This window comes from Salvelinus namaycush, chromosome 12, assembly GCF_016432855.1.
Source record: "Salvelinus namaycush isolate Seneca chromosome 12, SaNama_1.0, whole genome shotgun sequence".
Lineage (NCBI taxonomy): Eukaryota > Metazoa > Chordata > Actinopteri > Salmoniformes > Salmonidae > Salvelinus > Salvelinus namaycush.
The window spans coordinates 2,141,783-2,160,506 of NC_052318.1; the positions used below are offsets into that span (position 1 = coordinate 2,141,783).

General features: G+C 46.3%; 1 protein-coding gene across 5 annotated transcripts in view; it reads right to left on the bottom strand.

Moving 5' to 3' along the window:
* The window catches only part of larp1 (La ribonucleoprotein 1, translational regulator), a 51,829-nt gene that overhangs the window by 11,313 nt on the left and 21,792 nt on the right, over window positions 1–18,724 (bottom strand). For 3 of the 5 annotated variants that reach the window (XM_039005026.1, XM_039005025.1, XM_039005022.1), the window contains 13 exons: window positions 14,994–15,144; window positions 12,388–12,522; window positions 9,773–9,925; window positions 8,715–8,877; window positions 7,486–7,630; window positions 6,874–7,051; window positions 5,781–5,965; window positions 4,600–5,028; window positions 3,087–3,210; window positions 2,519–2,724; window positions 1,129–1,235; window positions 736–893; window positions 193–337 (listed from right to left, as the gene is read on the bottom strand). In XM_039005026.1, coding sequence (XP_038860954.1) covers window positions 193–337; window positions 736–893; window positions 1,129–1,235; window positions 2,519–2,724; window positions 3,087–3,210; window positions 4,600–5,028; window positions 5,781–5,965; window positions 6,874–7,051; window positions 7,486–7,630; window positions 8,715–8,877; window positions 9,773–9,925; window positions 12,388–12,522; window positions 14,994–15,144 — 2,279 coding nt within the window. The remainder of the gene's footprint in view (window positions 1–192; window positions 338–735; window positions 894–1,128; window positions 1,236–2,518; window positions 2,725–3,086; window positions 3,211–4,599; window positions 5,029–5,780; window positions 5,966–6,873; window positions 7,052–7,485; window positions 7,631–8,714; window positions 8,878–9,772; window positions 9,926–12,387; window positions 12,523–14,993; window positions 15,145–18,724) is intronic. The other 2 variants (XM_039005024.1, XM_039005023.1) reach the window with 2 other exon arrangements.

The following is an 18,724-nucleotide window of genomic DNA, read 5'->3' on the forward strand; positions in this document are numbered from 1 at the left end:
CACTATTTAGACTGCCCGTCTGTGTCTCTACCTAGAGTATACTGCATACATGAGCAGACCCTCTCAAACCTTTCGCTGTCGGGAAGAAAGGTCGAGGAAAAGTCGGATCCGCGGCCACTCCATTCAATCAAATAACTATGTATAATCTGTAGATGGATGAGTATTAAGTAAATAATGAAATTAAACATTTACCTGTATCCCTCCTTGCCGTCCTCCACCACCAGCTGTCTGAACTCCTCATACATCTTCCTGTTGAAGTGATCCCTTAGGAAGAACGACCAGAAACGGAACAGCGTGTTCATCTCCTGGGATTGGCCGATGCCCAACCGCTTGCGCTCTGTGATTGGTGGAGAAGAGGGGTGAAAGGTCAGACACTATGGCTGTGCTGTGTTCTAAATGCCAACTTATTCCCCATATTTTCAAAAAGTAGTGCACTATGTAGGGAACAGGTTGCTATTTTGGATGTAAACCTGTGTATCAAAGTAAGCCACTGCAATTTATATGCTGTGTTTCTCACCATTTATACACAAGTATAATGTGTGTGACAACCTGACTTTGTCACAGTCTAGAAAGTCAAACGTTTCTGAATGGAAGATAGTGAGCAATAGAAGCCATATATGAAATGGTAAAGGTGCCACGCCTGTACTGGTTAAGTGTGTGAATGAGTGATTAACCATCTCTCTGTGTGTGTGTGTGTGTTCAGGGGGGAAAAAATATATGGGTATCTATGAGTACCGTTTAGGCAGCGCCGACGGTACTTGTGGTAAACATGTTGAGTGAAGCCGTTCTCCTTGAGCAGTTCGTGGGAGGGATGCTGGAACTTGGGGAGCGACTGGGGGGTGCAGCCAATTCCCCCCAATGCAGGGGTACCCTCTGAGGGGCTGGCGTTGGAGCTGGAGAGAAGGGGACGAGTCATTAAATACACAAACATCAACAATAAATGAAACCTGAAATGAACATAGAAGTAGATTTACCAATGTGTAAGTGGTGAACCACTCAATAACTTCAACAATTGTTATTGTGGTGAAATGTTCTAATTATGACATAAGATAAAGCCTTTTGTAGGTAAAATGAACAGGTAAAGTGTACACGTTCGCAAATCACCACAGGAGAGGAGACTTGTCTCACCTGACGGAGGCAGTGCGGGACCGGTGTTCTCGTGAGTCCATCACCCAGCCAACGTGGCACTCCATTGGGGGGTTAGAGCTGTGTCTGGTCTTCCTTTTCCTGGGGGTCTGGAGAGAGAAGGGGGAGAGGGATCGAGAGAGGACAGTTAACTACACCAAGAGAACGACAGAATTCAAGACGCCCACACCTAAATCCAGCCCTAGTCACCAGTTTGAAGTGAAAGACACTTTACAAAACATATGTATAAACAGATGCGCAGTATAAGTCTGATAGCATCTATATGTACAGTGCTGTGGAAAAGTATTTGCCCCTTTTCTGATTATATTACAGGAAGCATTTGGTTGCAGTCATTGCAGCTAAACATGGCACAACCATCTATCGAGTGTAAAGGGGGCAATTAATTTTTCCACGCGGGGGAATTGTGTGTTACATAACTTTGTTTCTGAAATATGTAATTGTTGTGTTATTTGTTCACTCAGGTTTCCTTTATTTAATATTAGGTTTTGGTTGTAGATCTGATAACATTCTGTATCAAAAATATGCAAAAGTTGCAAAAATTTGAAAAGGGGCAAATACCTTTCATGGCACTACTCCCTGGGAGGTCTAACAGGCTGCTCCCTGGGAGGTCTAACAGGCTGCTCCCTGGGAGGTCTAACAGGCTGCTCCCTGGGAGGTCTAACAGGCTGCTCCCTGGGAGGTCTAACAGGCTGCTCCCTGGGAGGTCTAACAGGCTGCTCCCTGGGAGGTCTAACAGGCTGTTCCCTGGGAGGTCTAACAGGCTGCTCCCTGGGAGATCTAACAGGCTGTTCCCTGGGAGATCTAACAGGCTGTTCCCTGGGAGATCTAACAGGCTGTTCCCTGGGAGATCTAACAGGCTGTTCCCTAGGAGATCTAACAGGCTGTTCCCTAGGAGATCTAACAGGCTGTTCCCTGGGAGATCTAACAGGCTGCTCCCTGGGAGGTCTAACAGGCTGCTCCCTGGGAGGTCTAACAGGCTGCTCCCTGGGAGGTCTAACAGGCTGCTCCCTGGGAGGTCTAACAGGCTGCTCCCTGGGAGGTCTAACAGGCTGCTCCCTGGGAGGTCTAACAGGCTGCTCCCTGGGAGGTCTAACAGGCTGCTCCCTGGGAGGTCTAACAGGCTGCTCCCTGGGAGGTCTAACAGGCTGCTCCCTGGGAGGTCTAACAGGCTGTTCCCTGGGAGGTCTAACAGGCTGCTCCCTGGGAGATCTAACAGGCTGTTCCCTGGGAGATCTAACAGGCTGTTCCCTGGGAGATCTAACAGGCTGTTCCCTGGGAGATCTAACAGGCTGTTCCCTAGGAGATCTAACAGGCTGTTCCCTAGGAGATCAACATGAGTTGAAGCTAAATGGCAGAAACTCTTATTTGTTACCATGGCGTCGACAGGCCGGCTCTCCTTCACCACAGGGTAGAAGCGGGGCGTCATGGGGGGGTCCTTCCGGTGCGGGGTGCGAGGCGTGCGGGGTGTCCGGGCACTGCGGTAGTTGGGTGAGTCAGGCACAGTAGTCGGGAGGGAGCGTGCTATTGTGGAAGGCTCAGGGGCACCGAACAGTTTGTTCGCCAAGGCGTCTACAGGAACTGAGAGATGCGAGAGAGTCATGAGTGATATCTGGAATACAGTTATGGGTCATTTTAGTATCACAGCTATATAAAGGATATGCACATGAGTAAGACAGGTATCTTATGTGGAGGTATTGCTATAGTTTCCAAGCTTTTCAGTGTGTGTTGCGAAAGCCATAGAACCACTTCCAACTCATTATTCTGCTCTATGGTGTCATTTCCTGTTGGTTCAGTTGAGTGGTTGAGCTTGGCACTGGATAGGCCACAGGTGTGTAACCCCCGTTTTATTGAGAGGTCTGCGTCTTGTCTGTGCGCACGCGCCCATCCGTGTCTGCCTCGTGTGTGTGTGTGTGTGTGTGTGTGTAGTCCGTGGTACTCACTCTGCTGGGGCTTGGGGGGTCCCGGGGGTACTTCCTGGTTGGGGTCGACAGGGGGCTCTGGGGTCAGACAGTCAAACTCCTCTCGGCTGATCAGGTGAACCTTCTTGAAGTTCTCCACCTCTTGCTGCAGAGACAACATGGCAGAGAGCCTCAGTGAGACAGTGGTCAAACTTAAATGGGCTGGTTTGTTTCCCCCAGAAAGGTAGATTTAAGCCCAGTCCTAGAATAAAAATGTGAGATTCTCCATTGAAAGTGCTTTTCAGTCCAGGACTAGCAGTTCTGTCCAGGCGATGAACATTCAAAAAGCCAAACATTTGACCATGCCTCATTTCATGTCTAAAACATTTGTTGTTTTTCTCAAGAGCCAAAACAACAAAAGCCGGAGGAAATAGTTAATGGCCTGTCATCAGCAATGATCTATGTAGCCTAATGTACCTTCTAATGGTTTGGTGATGGTTGGACACACACGCCAACAGGGCATGGTGACCAAGAAACTACAAGGCTACATTACAGCCTTCAATCAAACTGCCATTTCATCCCAGTCCATTTCAAACTGGTCTGGATGTCAACGGTAACGATCTCCAAAACACAACACAGAATCATCAACTTTCCTCTAAGACAAAACTGGTATAAAAATAACAACGACTAAACTGGAATTCTACACACAGAGCCTGCGTCCTAAATGGCAACATATTTCCTATATAGAGCACTGCTTTGACCAGGGCACATAGGACTCTGGTCAAAAGCAGTGCACCAAAATGAGGAAACGGGTGCCATTTTGAAACAACACTTACATTTCCAGCCCCAGCCATCGCGAAGTCTAGCGAAGTTACCTCTGAAGACATTTGAAGAGCCATTTTTCCCCCCCGTAACCCACTTTACAGAGCCCTTAGCTAAGCGGAGGCAGCCTAGTTAGGGCTTATTTATAAACAAGGGAACTCTTTTTCCACACACACCACTGGATTTGGGGGGGGGGGGGCACGTGAATGACACAAAGAGCCCTGTCACAATGAGAGCAGGGACAACAAACATACATTCAAAATGGCAACACGACCATTCTGTGGCCCGCCACATCCAGAAACAGACACACGCGTGCGACAAGGCCTTGGACAGAAACGTCCACACTGCAGCCAGAATAGACACCTGGAACTTTTCAGAATAGCCCACTTAAGTTATATATCAGTGGTACACAAACGATGTTCATAACAGTTTGTTTGTTATCGTTTATTATTGTAGAAATAGTTTCTGGGCCTGGTGGAAGCTTGGTAACATGCCTAATTTAACTAGAGATATGGAATTGGCTAGGCTATTCCCTAAATAGTTAGTTAGGGAAAGAAATTCTGCTATTCACCACATTCCCATCGGCAACACTCGTAAAAACAAATTGAAAACAAACAAATACTAATCCCTGTGGGTTTAACTCGACTTTCCTTTCTTGCATGACTGATCCTATTCTAGTTAAGAGTGCTTGATACCCGACTAGGGAGTCGACGTCTCAGTGAAAGGGACTGACCTTGATGGTGGCGTACTCGGGTTCGTAGTTGTCATCCCAAAGATCCGCTTCGTAGTAGTACAGGCCGTCGTTGATCACCTTCACCAGCTCGTTGGTCAGCTTAGAGCGTGACGTGTGGTGGCCTGTGCGGTCGCCACCCGGATGCTTACGTAGGTAGGGCGGCGTCTGGGTCACGATGAGGATTTTGTTAACGTCGTTGTCGGCGATTTCGCAGTCCGAGTCGTCGTCGGACCAGTCGGTGAAGGTGTTCCTGCGACCATCTATCTGCTCCATCTCCTCGTCAAACATGAAGTCCAGCTCCTCGGGTTCGTCCTGCTCCTCCTTGGTTCCCGTGGCTGAGGCCTGGGCTGGGGAGGCCGAGGGGATCGGGCTGGGTCCTGGCTGAGGCACCGGGGAGACAGCCTCTTCCTTCTGCTGCAACGAGGGGGTCTACCATCAGTTAACGCCCAGGGAGGAGGGAGGGAGGTATGGATGGATGACAAAGGGGGAGAGGGAGACAAGTGGAGAGAGGGCAATGTAGAGGTATGCACCCCCGAAATGACACCCTATTCCCTATGTAGTGCACTACTTTTGACTAGGGATCTGGTCCAAAGTAGTGCACTAAATAGGGAATAGGGTGCCATTTGGGATGCTGTATTAGGTCATGAAATTGGTTGTAAGTGTCTTGAAGGAAGCCTTTATAACCATTGGGTTTTGTAGCAAGCATCATGTTGCAAGGATTGGGTTTTGTTGCAAGCATGACGATGCAACATTGCCCTGATATCCATATAAGCGATGGGGGGGAATAAATGTAGACTACATTAGGAATATTACACATTCTGTCATATCGTTTTGACAATTTCGCAATATTATTTTTTGCGCTAGTTGGCTTTACCTGCACCAAAACTCCAGTATTTTTCCCTCATCTTGTTTTTTTTTTTTTAAATAGGGAAACAACTCTGTTTTTCAGCACTTCTATTTAATTGACTGATCAAAACTAATTTTCTCATGTCTCTCTCGTCCCTCTGCAGCAGACATATGGTGAGCAATAGGTTTGGAACAACAAATCGCAATAAAACCAGTGTTGAAATCGCAACACACATAGAATTGTGAGAATTGCAATATATAATCATATCGGCACCCAAGTATGGCGATAATATCGTATTGTGAGGTTAGAATCCCCCTTCCGTCCCTCTCCTCACCTTGGGTCGGGCCGGGGAGGGCCTGGGCCTCTTTTTCACCTCGATCCAGGACTCAGAGTCCAGGTCGGGGAGACTTGCCGACAGGCCCTTGGACATGCTCTTCAGGTTGGACACATCCTGCTCCACCTTGGGCTGCTTGGAGGCCCTGGTCGAGCCCCTGGTGGGCGTGGAGGACCGGGGAGACCCTGGAGCAGATTATGTCGATTAGATTGACTAGAGGTGATACCTAGTCTAGACAAGCCTACAGGATTTACCATGTGGACAGACAGGTGATCCCTACACAAGCCTACAGGATGTACCATGTGGACAGACAGGTGATCCCTAGTGTAGACAAGCCTACAGGATGTACAAGGTGGACAGACAGGTGATCCCTAGTGTAGACAAGCCTACAGGATGTACAAGGTGGACAGACAGGTGATCATTAGACAAGCCTACAGATGTGCAAGGTGGACAGACAGACAGACAGACACAGACAAGCCTACAGATGTGCAAGGTGGACAGACAGACAGACACAGACAAGCCTACAGATGTACAAGGTGGACAGACAGGTGAGTGAGCTCACCAGATAAGCAACCCAATGGACTAAATCTGTGCCTAATCAGGGTCTACTTGACACAGCAAGAGAGCCCTTGACTGAATCAGAATGAGTCCACCTCACAGTATCACACTGTATACCCCCACCCTTAAAAAATAATACAAATAAAACAAACTCGGGTGTCTAGGCTGGGCCCAAAACTGAGCCAACATGGGAGGCGTTTAGCCTTCACCAGGGTGTTGTGATGCTATACGTGGATAGTGAGACACTAGCAAGTATACGGTGACTGTGGCTGGCTAGACAGCTGAGTATAGCCATCTGCTTATATAGCAACTCTGTATGGCCAAGTGTACAACCGTCTGTTTTCATAGTGAATATATGGACAGACAGGTACATACATACACAGGTCTGTTCGATAGGATTCTAAATACACAGTCTGTTAAAGTGGATGTGGCCGACTGGATGGATCAATATACCCGTTTTGAGTAGCTAAACGGAATAGTCACAATCAGAACGGGTGGGTATCTGTTCTACAGTGGGGGGTGTAGCTGCTATTACCTGTCTGCTCAGCGGGCGTCTGCCGGGGCACGAACTCTGGGCAGTGGATGAGCTGGGTCAGATCGACTTGGTTGTGGTCCGGTCCCATGGAAAGACCCGGTAGAGGCCACTTCTCGGGTTCCACCTTTCGGCGGATCTTCATTTCAATAATCTCCACCTCTTTGCTACCCTTTAAAGACTAGGGGTAGATTTAAGAGTGTTCAGGGTATGAAACACAATGAAATAGTATCTACCCGTCTATCGTATACGCATGTGTGTTTTGTGTTTGTTATTTAAACTAAAAACCACACGAGGGCAGGATTGGACCCCTTTGCTGACCGAATCAGGCACCCTGTCTGAATGTTCGACATCCCTGATCTAGATTATTCTCAGTGCCTGGCAAGTTGGAACCACATTCCTGCATTACATTCAAAAACTTCTAAAAACTTAAGAGGGAAAGAAACTACTGCAGAAAGTGTTTTTTTTGTTGTTGAGAAGTCAAAACTCGATGAAAAAGCCTTGAATTATCTACAAATTCTAAAAACTGATGAGTTCTGAAGGTAGAGAGACGTATCTATTTCTAGAGCCATCCGCCATCTTGCTAGAAACAGCTAAGAAGGGGAACGTACGTACCTCTATGATGAGGTTGACGTCGGTGGTGAGGGCCTGCACCCTGTGGAAGCTAGCGACCAGGCCAAGAGACAGGAAGCCTTCCTGATCCATCTTCCTACGCAGGAAGAAGTCCCGCTCCAGGTTGTCAAGGCTGAAGTAATACTCACTACGGAGAACATGCAGGAAGTCAACAAAATCAGTCTTCCTAGAATCACAATGCCTTTATTATGAAGACATGCTCAATAGAACAAAATCTGAAGAATTTTTTTGTTGTTGGCAAAGCCCTCGTCAGGGAGTACAATGATACAATGGGGAAAGTGTTGAGACTAAATATTTGGCTATGTTCTCAGCTTCGTTTTGGAGTGAAAATAACTGGAATTTCAACTACAATCCGTTGTTGGAATTTGATCATGGAAATTATAGGCCTATGTATGTACACCTAAATTCAGATTCCATGTTATATTCTGGGGCCACCCATATGACAAAGTATACACGCATGAATGCCAATCCTTTTGGTTGAAAGCGTCTGCTAAAACAGCATAGGTTATTTACATTATTTCAACCCTGAAAATAACAATGACCAACGGCAGTAGCTCTAAAGCGCCGTAACCAACGGCAGTAGCTCTAAAGCGCCGTAACCAACGGCAGTAGCTCTAAAGCGCCGTAACCAACGGCAGTAGTTCTAAAGCGTAGTAACCAACGGCAGTAGTTCTAAAGCGTAGTAACCAACGGCAGTAGTTCTAAAGCGTAGTAACCGTAGTAACCAACGGCAGTAGTTCTAAAGCGTAGTAACCAACGGCAGTAGTTCTAAAGCGTAGTAACCAACGGCAGTAGTTCTAAAGCGCCGTAACCAACGGCAGTAGTTCTAAAGCGCCGTAACCAACGGCAGTAGTTCTAAAGCGCCGTAACCAACGGCAGTAGTTCTAAAGCGTAGTAACCAACGGCAGTAGTTCTAAAGCGTAGTAACCAACGGCAGTTCTAAAGCGTAGTAACCGTAGTAACCAACGGCAGTAGTTCTAAAGCGCAGTAACCAACGGCAGTAGTTCTAAAGCGTAGTAACCAACGGCAGTAGTTCTAAAGCGTAGTAACCAACGGCAGTAGTTCTAAAGCGTAGTAACCAACGGCAGTAGTTCTAAAGCGTAGTAACCAACGGCAGTAGTTCTAAAGCGTAGTAACCAACGGCAGTAGTTCTAAAGCGTAGTAACCAACGGCAGTAGTTCTAAAGCGTAGTAACCAACGGCAGTACTCACATCTGCCTCTTGATGTAGTCCTTAAGCAGGTCCTGGTCTACGGAGTACAGGTCGTTGCTGCTCATGTTGTCATAGTAGTAGGTCACTGGAGCGCCAAACTTCTGGCCGTAGGCGCCGTCCTTCCCGTCATAGGCCTTGTAGCCGTAATGGTAGTCATAGTGACCTGGCAGGAGACACGGCAGTAGTCAACCATTACTGGGCGGCTGTCACATACCTACTAAAATAAACAAAGCTACAGCAGAGACACATTTGCAGCACAGCTGTTGAGCCTAGGAAGGCGTGCGAATACACTCTAAAAATCAGAGCAAGCTGACAGAGCTAGAGAGTAAATATTCGTCTAAAGATCAGCAGAGAGAGAGAGAATTTAAATATGGCTTCCTGTCAGGAAAACATTCTTAGATTGCTGAAACGGTGTGTTCCTGTGGGAGGGGGAGGTAAAACTCCAAACAGAGGGATCTCGGCCTAGTAAGAAGGAGAAGAACGGCAGGTTTCATAATGACAGTGGGTGGGTCAGGTGGAAAGAGTGTGTTAACTTTGCTCTACTTCCCTTGTTCCTCCCACTTTCTCCTCAAATGAAAGGGGGGGGGGGGGGGGGGGGCACTGTTTTCCTGTGGCGAGGGGAGAGACTGGTAGCTAGAACCAGCAGGCCCAGGCTCCCTGCCTCCACCCGTGGCACTGAGGGATCACAGGGCTCGCCTAGTACTACCACACTCCGGTTGTTATGAAATAGTTTTTACTGTATCCTTAGTGGGGCCAGATCAGGGTTACATCGGACAAAGGCAAAGCCATGAGCACAGCCACACAGAGAGAGAGAGAGCGCGAGAGAGAGCCTTGGAACCACACAAATGAAAATAATTATGTATTTTAAGACTTCAGTACTAAAAACAGACCTGAAATGGAGTTTTAAATCTTTGCTAGTGTACTGTGTTACTTTCTACACACTACTCTCAATAAAATGCTATTAGGACATTGCTGTTCTTCAATCACTTAAGACTGTGGCTCTCATCCAACTAGATACGATACCATACCATATCTGTTCATTTACACAGAGAGCTTACCTCTGCTACCTCCTCTGCCTCGTCCCCGGCCCCTGCCTCTGCCACGACCACGTCCCCGGAACCCGGCACGGAAGGGAGCACCCTCACTCTTCACGCTGGACACCTCATCATGGTCCTCACGACATTCACGCTCGTACTTCCCGCTGTGCCAGTCTGAGAAAAAAAAAAAAAAACATGTAAAACTGTTAAGTTTGTTTTAAAGTCTCCCTATATATTTCTGTTATTACGGTGCTATCAGTCTGTTAGTACGCCTGCGCGGGAGTGTCACTGGAGATGGACCTGACCTGAGTGCAATGGCAACCATGTACTGTGGACATACGGTGTAGTAACACGGTGAACTGGAACCTAATCGGTGTCATTTCAAGTTAACAAAACACACAAAAATAAACTAAATTAAAATGTAAAATGTTGATCACTTTATAAAGATAAACTAAGCCTTGTTCCCGCAGAGTCAAATTATTACATTTTACATATAGCATTGACCATACAAATGTTAAATTACTGTATAAAACAGATGTCTCACTTTAAAAAAAAAATTTTTAAGTTAAAATAAATATATACATATATATTAATTTATATGAATTTACAAATCAAATTATTTGCTTTGCCATTATAGTAGTTGGGGTTCGGTTCAAACATGGTGAATCGAATCACGGGAATCAAAATTATCATTTGTGTATTGTGAACAGTCAAAAGAATAAATTGTTAGCTGTGGCATACCTTTTGGATTGTGTCGCTGCAAAACTTATTTTGTGTAAAAACTTAATTTGGACATTCAATTCATGGGACATGGCAACTCTAGATGCTAGTCCGCTTGAAGTAAACACTTCTAGGGTAAGTTAAAGGACTAAGATACAGGGCCCTATAAAAACAAACCAGAACGTGTAGTACAGAAACACCACAAACAACACAATGGTCCCTTGCTAGGTACCAGATTAATTAAAGGGTACACCCTTTAAAAAAATATTTTCTCATTATTGTGTACTTAATGTGGACTTTCACCTATTAATTTTGGCTATTGTTCTGGCTTGGTGGTGCACATATAGCCGATAACCTGTTTTAGAGAAATGTAATCATCGAATATTGTAATCACTTTCATTGTGTGTTTATATGCCCCCTTCAGTTATCCTACGGTTCTGACTCGTACAGGGAGAACACTAAGAATGGCCCATGTTCTGAATTCTGTCTCTGTACATTTAAAAAGTGCTATACAAATAGTTATATTGACGAACGTTACGTCCATCCTAGCTTGCTCATTAACGTCTTAATCGAAATTACAGATTGCCTCTTATCCGCTCATCGTCCCATTATTCCATAGTTTACACTCTCAATTGTCAGCAGAAACTACATTTGTTTAAACAAGTCCGCCATATCAATATTTTTTTTTTTTTAAAGGCAGTAAATGAGGCTGAATTAACTGTTTCGCTGCCAGACAAGGCTCCGCTGATAACCAGGTTTTTTCCAGAGGTAAGGATTCACTCCATGTTGCTGAAAAGAAAGCTCTGCTGTTGGGACAGCTTTATGTAGGCCCTAATAGTTTGTGGGCACCGTTTGTCACCGTTATAGTGCAATTAATGTATTGTTCAGTGTTGTGTAGTGGCTTTGCTGGCATGCACCCCAAATGTTGTATTGTCTTTTGCACCCATCAAGATTTATATGCTAAAATCATCACTGCACCTATCCATCCCCCATTGGCCCAGTCAGATGTAATGCACTACAGTGCCTTCAAGAAGTATTCACACCCCTTGACTTCACATTTTGTTGTGTTACAAAGTGAAAATAAAAGAGTTAAGTGTGTGTTTTTTTACAGCAATCTACACAAAACACTAATGTCAACATAAAAAAAGAATTAAATACAACTAAATAAAAACAATTTGGATTAGATAAATATTCAACCCCCTGAATCAATACATGTTAGAATCACCGTTGGCAACGATTACAGCTGTGAGTCTGTGTGTGTGTGTGTGTATATATTTTACATTTATTTAACCTTTATTTAACTGGGACCGGACCACAACCAGGTCAAGTTCTCTCCTATCACAGCCATTTTAAAGTCACCATTGGCCTCAGTGAAATCCCTGAACGGTTTCCTTTGAAATTCACTGGTCGACTGAGAGACCTTACAGATAATTGTACGAGTGGGGTAACAGAGATGAGGTAGTCAATCAAAAATCACATTAACCACATATTGCACACAGAATGAGTCTATGTAACTTATTGTGTGACTTGTTAAGCACATTTTGTACTCCTGAACTGATTTAGGCTCGCCGTAACAAAAGGGTTAAACACTTATGGACTAACAACATGTCAGCTTTTCATTTGTAAAATTAATGTCTAAAAACACAATTCCACTTGGGGTATTGTGTGTAGATCAATGCCCCCCCCAAAAAAAATATTAATTTAATCTATATTAAATTCAGGCTGTAACAACACAATGTAGAAAAAGTAAAGGGGTGTGAATATTTTCTGAAGGGAATACTGAACCTGGTCAAAAGTAGTGCACTATATAGGGAATAGGGTGCTATAGTAGCGCACTATATAGGGAATAGGGTGCCATATGGTACCCAACCAGGCAGACATAAGGGGTCAGGCTGTCGCTGGGTGATGTCAGTCACCTCGGAGGTCGTTCCTGTTGTTGGGGGGCATCCTGGGAACCTCGTTCTGTCGGGTGTTGTTCCTGGATGCAGAGCGCTCTCTGGGCCCCTCTGACTTCACCTCCATCATCAGAGGCACCCACTTGTGCTTGTTCCCTACACACACACACACACGTTAGAACGGCGCCTGTCTGTCACATTTACACAATACCAATAGTTTTGATTAGTGTCCGACCAAGCGTGAGATGCAGGCAGACCGGGATAGTAGGAAACTAGTTGATGTTGCAGGGGGAACGACAGAGCAGCACTCAACAAGCACATTGTAACTTCTCCTGGTAGGCCTATTAGGTCCTATAAGATTTCACAGCTGGAACTGTAAACCCTATTGAGAAATCTGATAAAAACACTGACATCTAAAATAAATACCTCACGTTTTACTCTGTATTCTGCACAAATCCGTTTTGTAATTGCTGGAACAGTGACGCCCATGTTTTATTCTGCCAGAGGTGTAGTACCCTTTCTGGCCAGTTGGCGGTGTCAGTGCTCTGTTAGTGGAGTGTGCTCAAGGGCAGGAGACTAGAGCGAGCACGTTGAACAGAAGTGATTCTCACCTACACCGTCAGCAGATAGGCACAGGGCCACGTCACTCTTGACAGTGCACTCTGGGAGAGTAAGAGTGACGTGGCCCTGTCTGCTGAAGGCGTAGGTGAGAGAATAACGAATCATCTTTATTTCTCCAAATACATTTGCATGAACACGAATTTCAAATCAGTGAAACGGTGCTGCATAGTCAGAGACAATATACAAAAAAATACAATATATCCACATATAGTATGTACACTATCAACACTGAAGCTATAAACACTACAGACTGCACTATGAACACTGAAGGTAAACACTAGAGACCGCACTATGAACACTGAAGCTATAAACACTACAGACTGCACTATGAACACTGAAGGTAAACACTAGAGTCCGCACTATGAACACTGAAGCTATAAACACTACAGACTGCACTATGAACACTGAAGGTAAACACTACAGACTGCACTATAAATTACAACTATGTGTAGAGATTAGGGCTGTGATGCTCATTTTGGAATTTTGGATGACATTTTTGGTCAGCCAAATGACTACAGTCACAGGAACAACCATATATCTCCCGCATGTTAAGAAGCAGGATGGTTGCAGGTCCTGGGCTGGCGTGGATACACGTGGTCTGTGGTTGTGAGGCCGGTTGGACGTACTGCCAAATTCTCAAAAACGACATTGAAGGAGTCTTATGGAAGAGAAAATGAACATTTAATTATCTGGCAACAGCTCTGGTGGACATTGCTGCAGTCAGCATGCCAATTCCACGCTCCATCCAAACTTGAGACATCTGTGGCATTGTGTTGTATGACAAAACTGCACATTTTAGAGTGGCCTTTTACTGGCCCCAGCACAAGGTGCACCTGTGTAATGATCATGCCGTTTAATCTGCTTCTTGGCATGCCACACCTGTCTGGTGGATGGATTATCTTGGCAAAAAAGAACTGTTCACTAACAGGGATGTAAACAAATTTGTGCACAATTTGAGAGAAAAAAAATTTGTTGTGCATTTGGAAAAATTCTCGGTAATTTTATTTCAGCTCATTAAAAACCAACACTTTACATGTTAAATTTATATAAAGGGAGGGAGATCGAGAGAGAGAAAAAGAGCATTGCAGAGCCAGAAAGAGGCACACACACACACGAGAGTCTGTCAGTGGCAGAGATCTAAGGCAGTACAGAGTACAGTTGCAGGATGAAAGTGCAGGGTGCATAGTCCAAGTAGGAAGGTAAACGTGGACCAGGTGGGCAGTTGGTGAGGGCCACAGCGCGGGGGGGGGGGGGGGGGGGGCAAGGCAACACTGTTCGGGTGACAGGAGGTTTTGGTTGTGATTGACCTGAACCGTTTGCCCGAGGGGACTCTTTTAAAGACAGGGTGCCCGGAGTGAAAGGGAAGGGGGAATAAGAGCATTGCAGAGCCAGAAAGAGGCAAGTCTCTCGCTCTCCCTCTCTCGCTCTAGTCAGTGAGGAAAAACCTCATTCCGAAGGTCAGAAAACACTCGCTGGCTGGCAGAACGGTGGAATTTCAACCCTTTATTACTGCCAAAACATCCCCCTGCCTGCATCGCCTCCTACTCCGTGAGGGTTAGACTCGGAGTAGTAGTCACTACAAAGCCAGACTGGGGCCTGCACCATGCAAAACATTTAGTAAACATGATTAATTTTCCTCAAGTGGGAATGGATATTGCTACATTGTTTAGGCCTACAGCATGAGTGTAAATTAAAAACAAGAGACAGCTTTTCCCGAATACTGTTAATCAAGTCACGACGTCATTGATGTTAACACAATGACTGGCTATTTGTTATAGTTTGTGTGTTCAGACAAACATTTGTTCTGTGTAAAAGCCCTCAGGTCGGATGTCCTACCGCACAGGGTTCTGTTTCCCTGAGCCCTGTAAAAACTATATTTTTTTAAAGGGAAATTACACCACTTTTTAACCTCATATTCACCATCTCTGGTGTCTAAATATGTGAAAATGCACTTTTCATACACTCTGTAGTTTAGTTAAAAAGAGTAAGAGGTCAAAATCACCCACCTTTTTTCTTCTGTCCATTCTTCTGAGAGTCCTCGTCTCCGTTCTTCTCCTCTCCAGAGTCGTCCGACTTGGCCTTCTGGTTCTCCTTGCTCTCTTCGTTGGTGTCACGTTTCTCTTTCCACTCTTTCTTAACCACGGGCTTCTTGGGGGCCTGGGGAGTAGGTTAACACAAGGTACAATGTTTCCAGCAGGTTTTTTTCTTCTTTTCTTCCCAACAACCAGGTTAAGGAACATCACTTAGTGTGTATTCCAAATGGCACCATATTCTCGATTTGGTCCCTGGTCAAAAGTAACGCAATGAATAGAAAATAAGGAGCCATTTGAGACTAACATTAAGGTTACAGGTCACCTACAGTACACTGAGGAGAAACCACACGAAACCGTTCATTCCAAAGATTTACAGAGAAAAACACGAACACTATGTGAGAATATTTGTCAACAAATATTACATTTTGACGTTAGCGTTTTCTCTTGGAGTTGCGGCGTTTGTGTGTGTGTGTGGGGGGGGGGGGGGGTAGTAGGTGTGGGGTGAGGGGGAGGGGGGGTAGTAGGTGGGGGGGTAGTAGGTGTGGGGTGAGGGGGAGGGGGGGGTAGTAGTTGAGGGGGGTAGTAGGTGTGGGGTGAGGGGGAGGGGGGGGTAGTAGTTGAGGGGGGTAGTAGGTGTGGGGTGAGGGGGGGGGAGTAGTAGGTGTGTGTGGGGGGGGGAGTAGTAGGTGTGGGGGGGGAGTAGTAGGTGTGTGGGGGGGGGGGGGTAGTAGGTGTGGGGTGAGTAGTAGGTGTGGGGTGAGGGGGGGGTAGTAGGTGTGGGGTGAGGGGGGGGGGGTAGTAGGTGTGGGGTGAGGGGGGGGGGGAGTAGTATGTGTGGGGTGAGGGGGGGAGTAGTAGGTGTGGGGGGGGGGGGGTAGTATGTGTGGGGTGAGGGGGGGAGTAGTAGGTGTGGGGGGGGGGTAGTAGGTGTGGGGTGAGGGGGGGGGTAGTAGGTGTGGGGTGAGGGGGGGGGGTAGTAGGTGTGGGGTGAGGGGGGGGGTAGTAGGTGTGGGTGAGGGGGGGGGGAGTAGTATGTGTGGGGTGAGGGGGGGAGTAGTAGGTGTGGGGGGGGGGGGTAGTATGTGTGGGGTGAGGGGGGGAGTATGTGTGGGGTGAGGGGGGGAGTAGTAGGTGTGGGGGGGTAGTAGGTGTGGGGTGAGGGGGGGGTAGTAGGTGTGGGGGGGGGTAGTAGGTGTGGGGGGGGTAGTAGGTGTGGGGTGAGGGGGGGGAGTAGTAGGTGTGGGGTGTGGGGGGGGTAGTAGGTGTGGGGGGGGTAGTAGGTGTGGGGGGGGTAGTAGGTGTGGGGGGGTAGTAGGTGTGGGGTGAGGGGGGGGAGTAGTAGGTGTGGGGGGGGGGGAGTAGTAGGTGTGTGGGGGGGGTAGTAGGTGTGGGGTGAGGGGGGGAGTAGTAGGTGTGGGGTGAGGGGGGGAGTAGTAGGTGTGGGGTGAGGGGGTAGTATGTGTGGGGTGAGGGGGGGGAGTAGTAGGTGTGGGGGGGGGGTAGTATGTGTGGGGTGAGGGGGGGGGAGTAGTAGGTGTGGGGGGGGGTAGTAGGTGTGGGGTGAGGGGGGGGGAGTAGTAGGTGTGGGGGGGGGGGGGGTAGTATGTGTGGGGTGAGTAGTAGGTGTGGGGGGGGGGTGGTAGTAGGTGTGGGCAATGGCGCAGTGTTAAAGGTCGTCCGCTGCTATAAAGCTAATTTCCTGCAATTCTACACATTTTGCCTTACGCCGTGTTCTTATGCCATCTGAGTGCATTTTCTAGGTAGTGTTCCCCTGGAATCTGCCTACCACTTCGCGGCTGAGCCGTTGTTGCTCCTAGACGTTTCCACTTCACAATAACATCACTTACAGCTGACCGGGGCAGCTCTAACAGGGCACAAATTTGACAAACGGACTTGTTGGAAAGGTGGCATCCTATGACGGTGCCACGTTGAAAGTCACAGCTCTTCAGTAAGGCCATTCTACTGCCAGTGTTTGTCTATGGAGATTGCATGGCTATTTGCTCAATTTTATACACCCGTCAGCAATGGGTGTGGCTGAAGTAGGCGTATCCACTAATTGGAAGGGGTGTCCGTATACTTTTGTATATAGTGTATGTTGCTAGCTAGCTAGCTAGCTGCTACACACAATACAAAAGTTTACATCAGCATGAGAAGTAGCCAGCTAGCTGTAAAATCGCCTATATACGAACTGCACTATCAATTTAGGAGTCCACAATCGCACCATGTTCAACCTGCAGATCATGTGCTTCGCAAGTGGAGTCTGCCGTTTGTGCCACACACACACACGTGATTCTCTCCCCTCCCCCGCGACAGAGCACCATTGAGCTGGATAGCACGGGATAGGGAAGAGAAATAATTGCATTTTGAAAAAAGTGATCCATTTTCATTTGGAAGAGTCAGCTTTTTAAACCAACATGGCTCTGTTTAAATTGTTTTTACATCCAATTGTCCAGCTGATCAAAACGAGTTTAGAATATTAGCATGACAATCTGTCGCCAATTGGATGGAAACCTAGCTAACATGGGAGAAGTTAGGATTCACCCCGTGTGGTGCTCTTAAAAAGTACAACATGGGGAAAGAAACCAGCAAATAAATACCTTTCTATTCCTTCTTGTTCTGGGACACAACCTGTCCTGGGGTTAAGATTAGTGAGTAGGGTTGGGAGATATTACGATAGCATCGTGTAGCGATGATGTTCGGTCAGCCGTCGTCGATGGTTATGTGATGTGACAGACTATGGTTTAGCTAATTTGAACTTTAAGTTTAAAAAAAATTAAAAAACGAGCCTGGCAGGTCAGAACACATTCAAACCATGTCTCAGATTTTCAAGCAAATTTAAGTCAAGATTGAGACTGGACCACTCAGGAAACCTCAACGCCTCTTGGAAGCTATTCTGGTGCGTCTTCGGTATAAAAATGGTTTAATTGTCTACCTCAGGGTTAGACATTCAGAAGACTGGGGTGGATTATCCTGAACGGTCCAGTCTCAGTCCAATTTGTTTTATTTAATACATTTTCAGATTTCATTTATGCGACATGCTCATTTTCATTATAATGTTGAAGAAATACATTCCTAGCGTGTGAGGAACATGTTTTGCTAGCCAGCAAGCTAATATTTAGAAAAAATATTTGTTTGGCAACAGTTATGGTAACCTGTTTGCAATCCCTTTAACGTTGCTACAGAGGTTAGCTACTGCCATCAAGTTGTGTCATCATATTTAGCCTATTCCACCATTTGCAGTATGCATACTTGTATTTGAAAACAGTGCAGGGAAAAAGGGAATCCACTATGTGGATATGTCAGACACATTTAAACCTAAGTGTAGAGACACACGATGTGTTCGGAATTCCATGATCAGAATAGAAAAACAGCATTAACTGCCAAAAGTCTTAACATGGCCAGAGAGCTGCCTAGAGACAGTTGCAGATCCTGTGTTTAATCACCTCTGCTCAATTAGTCATGCAGCGTGTCCATTTTGAGACTTAGTCAAATTAAAATGCAAGTTTAGTTCACTTGGATGTTTGAGCTCACTCACTAAGTTAAATAACTTCTATCAGGGCACTTTGCATAGGAAGCCCCATGCAAAGCATCCAGTTAAAGGGTTAGTTTGGCAAGACAAGGCCTAGTCGTTTTTTCACACTTGTACTACACGCATTTCAAAACGTAGTTGTTTTTTCTTTCTCTTTCTCTCTCTCCCTTTTTCT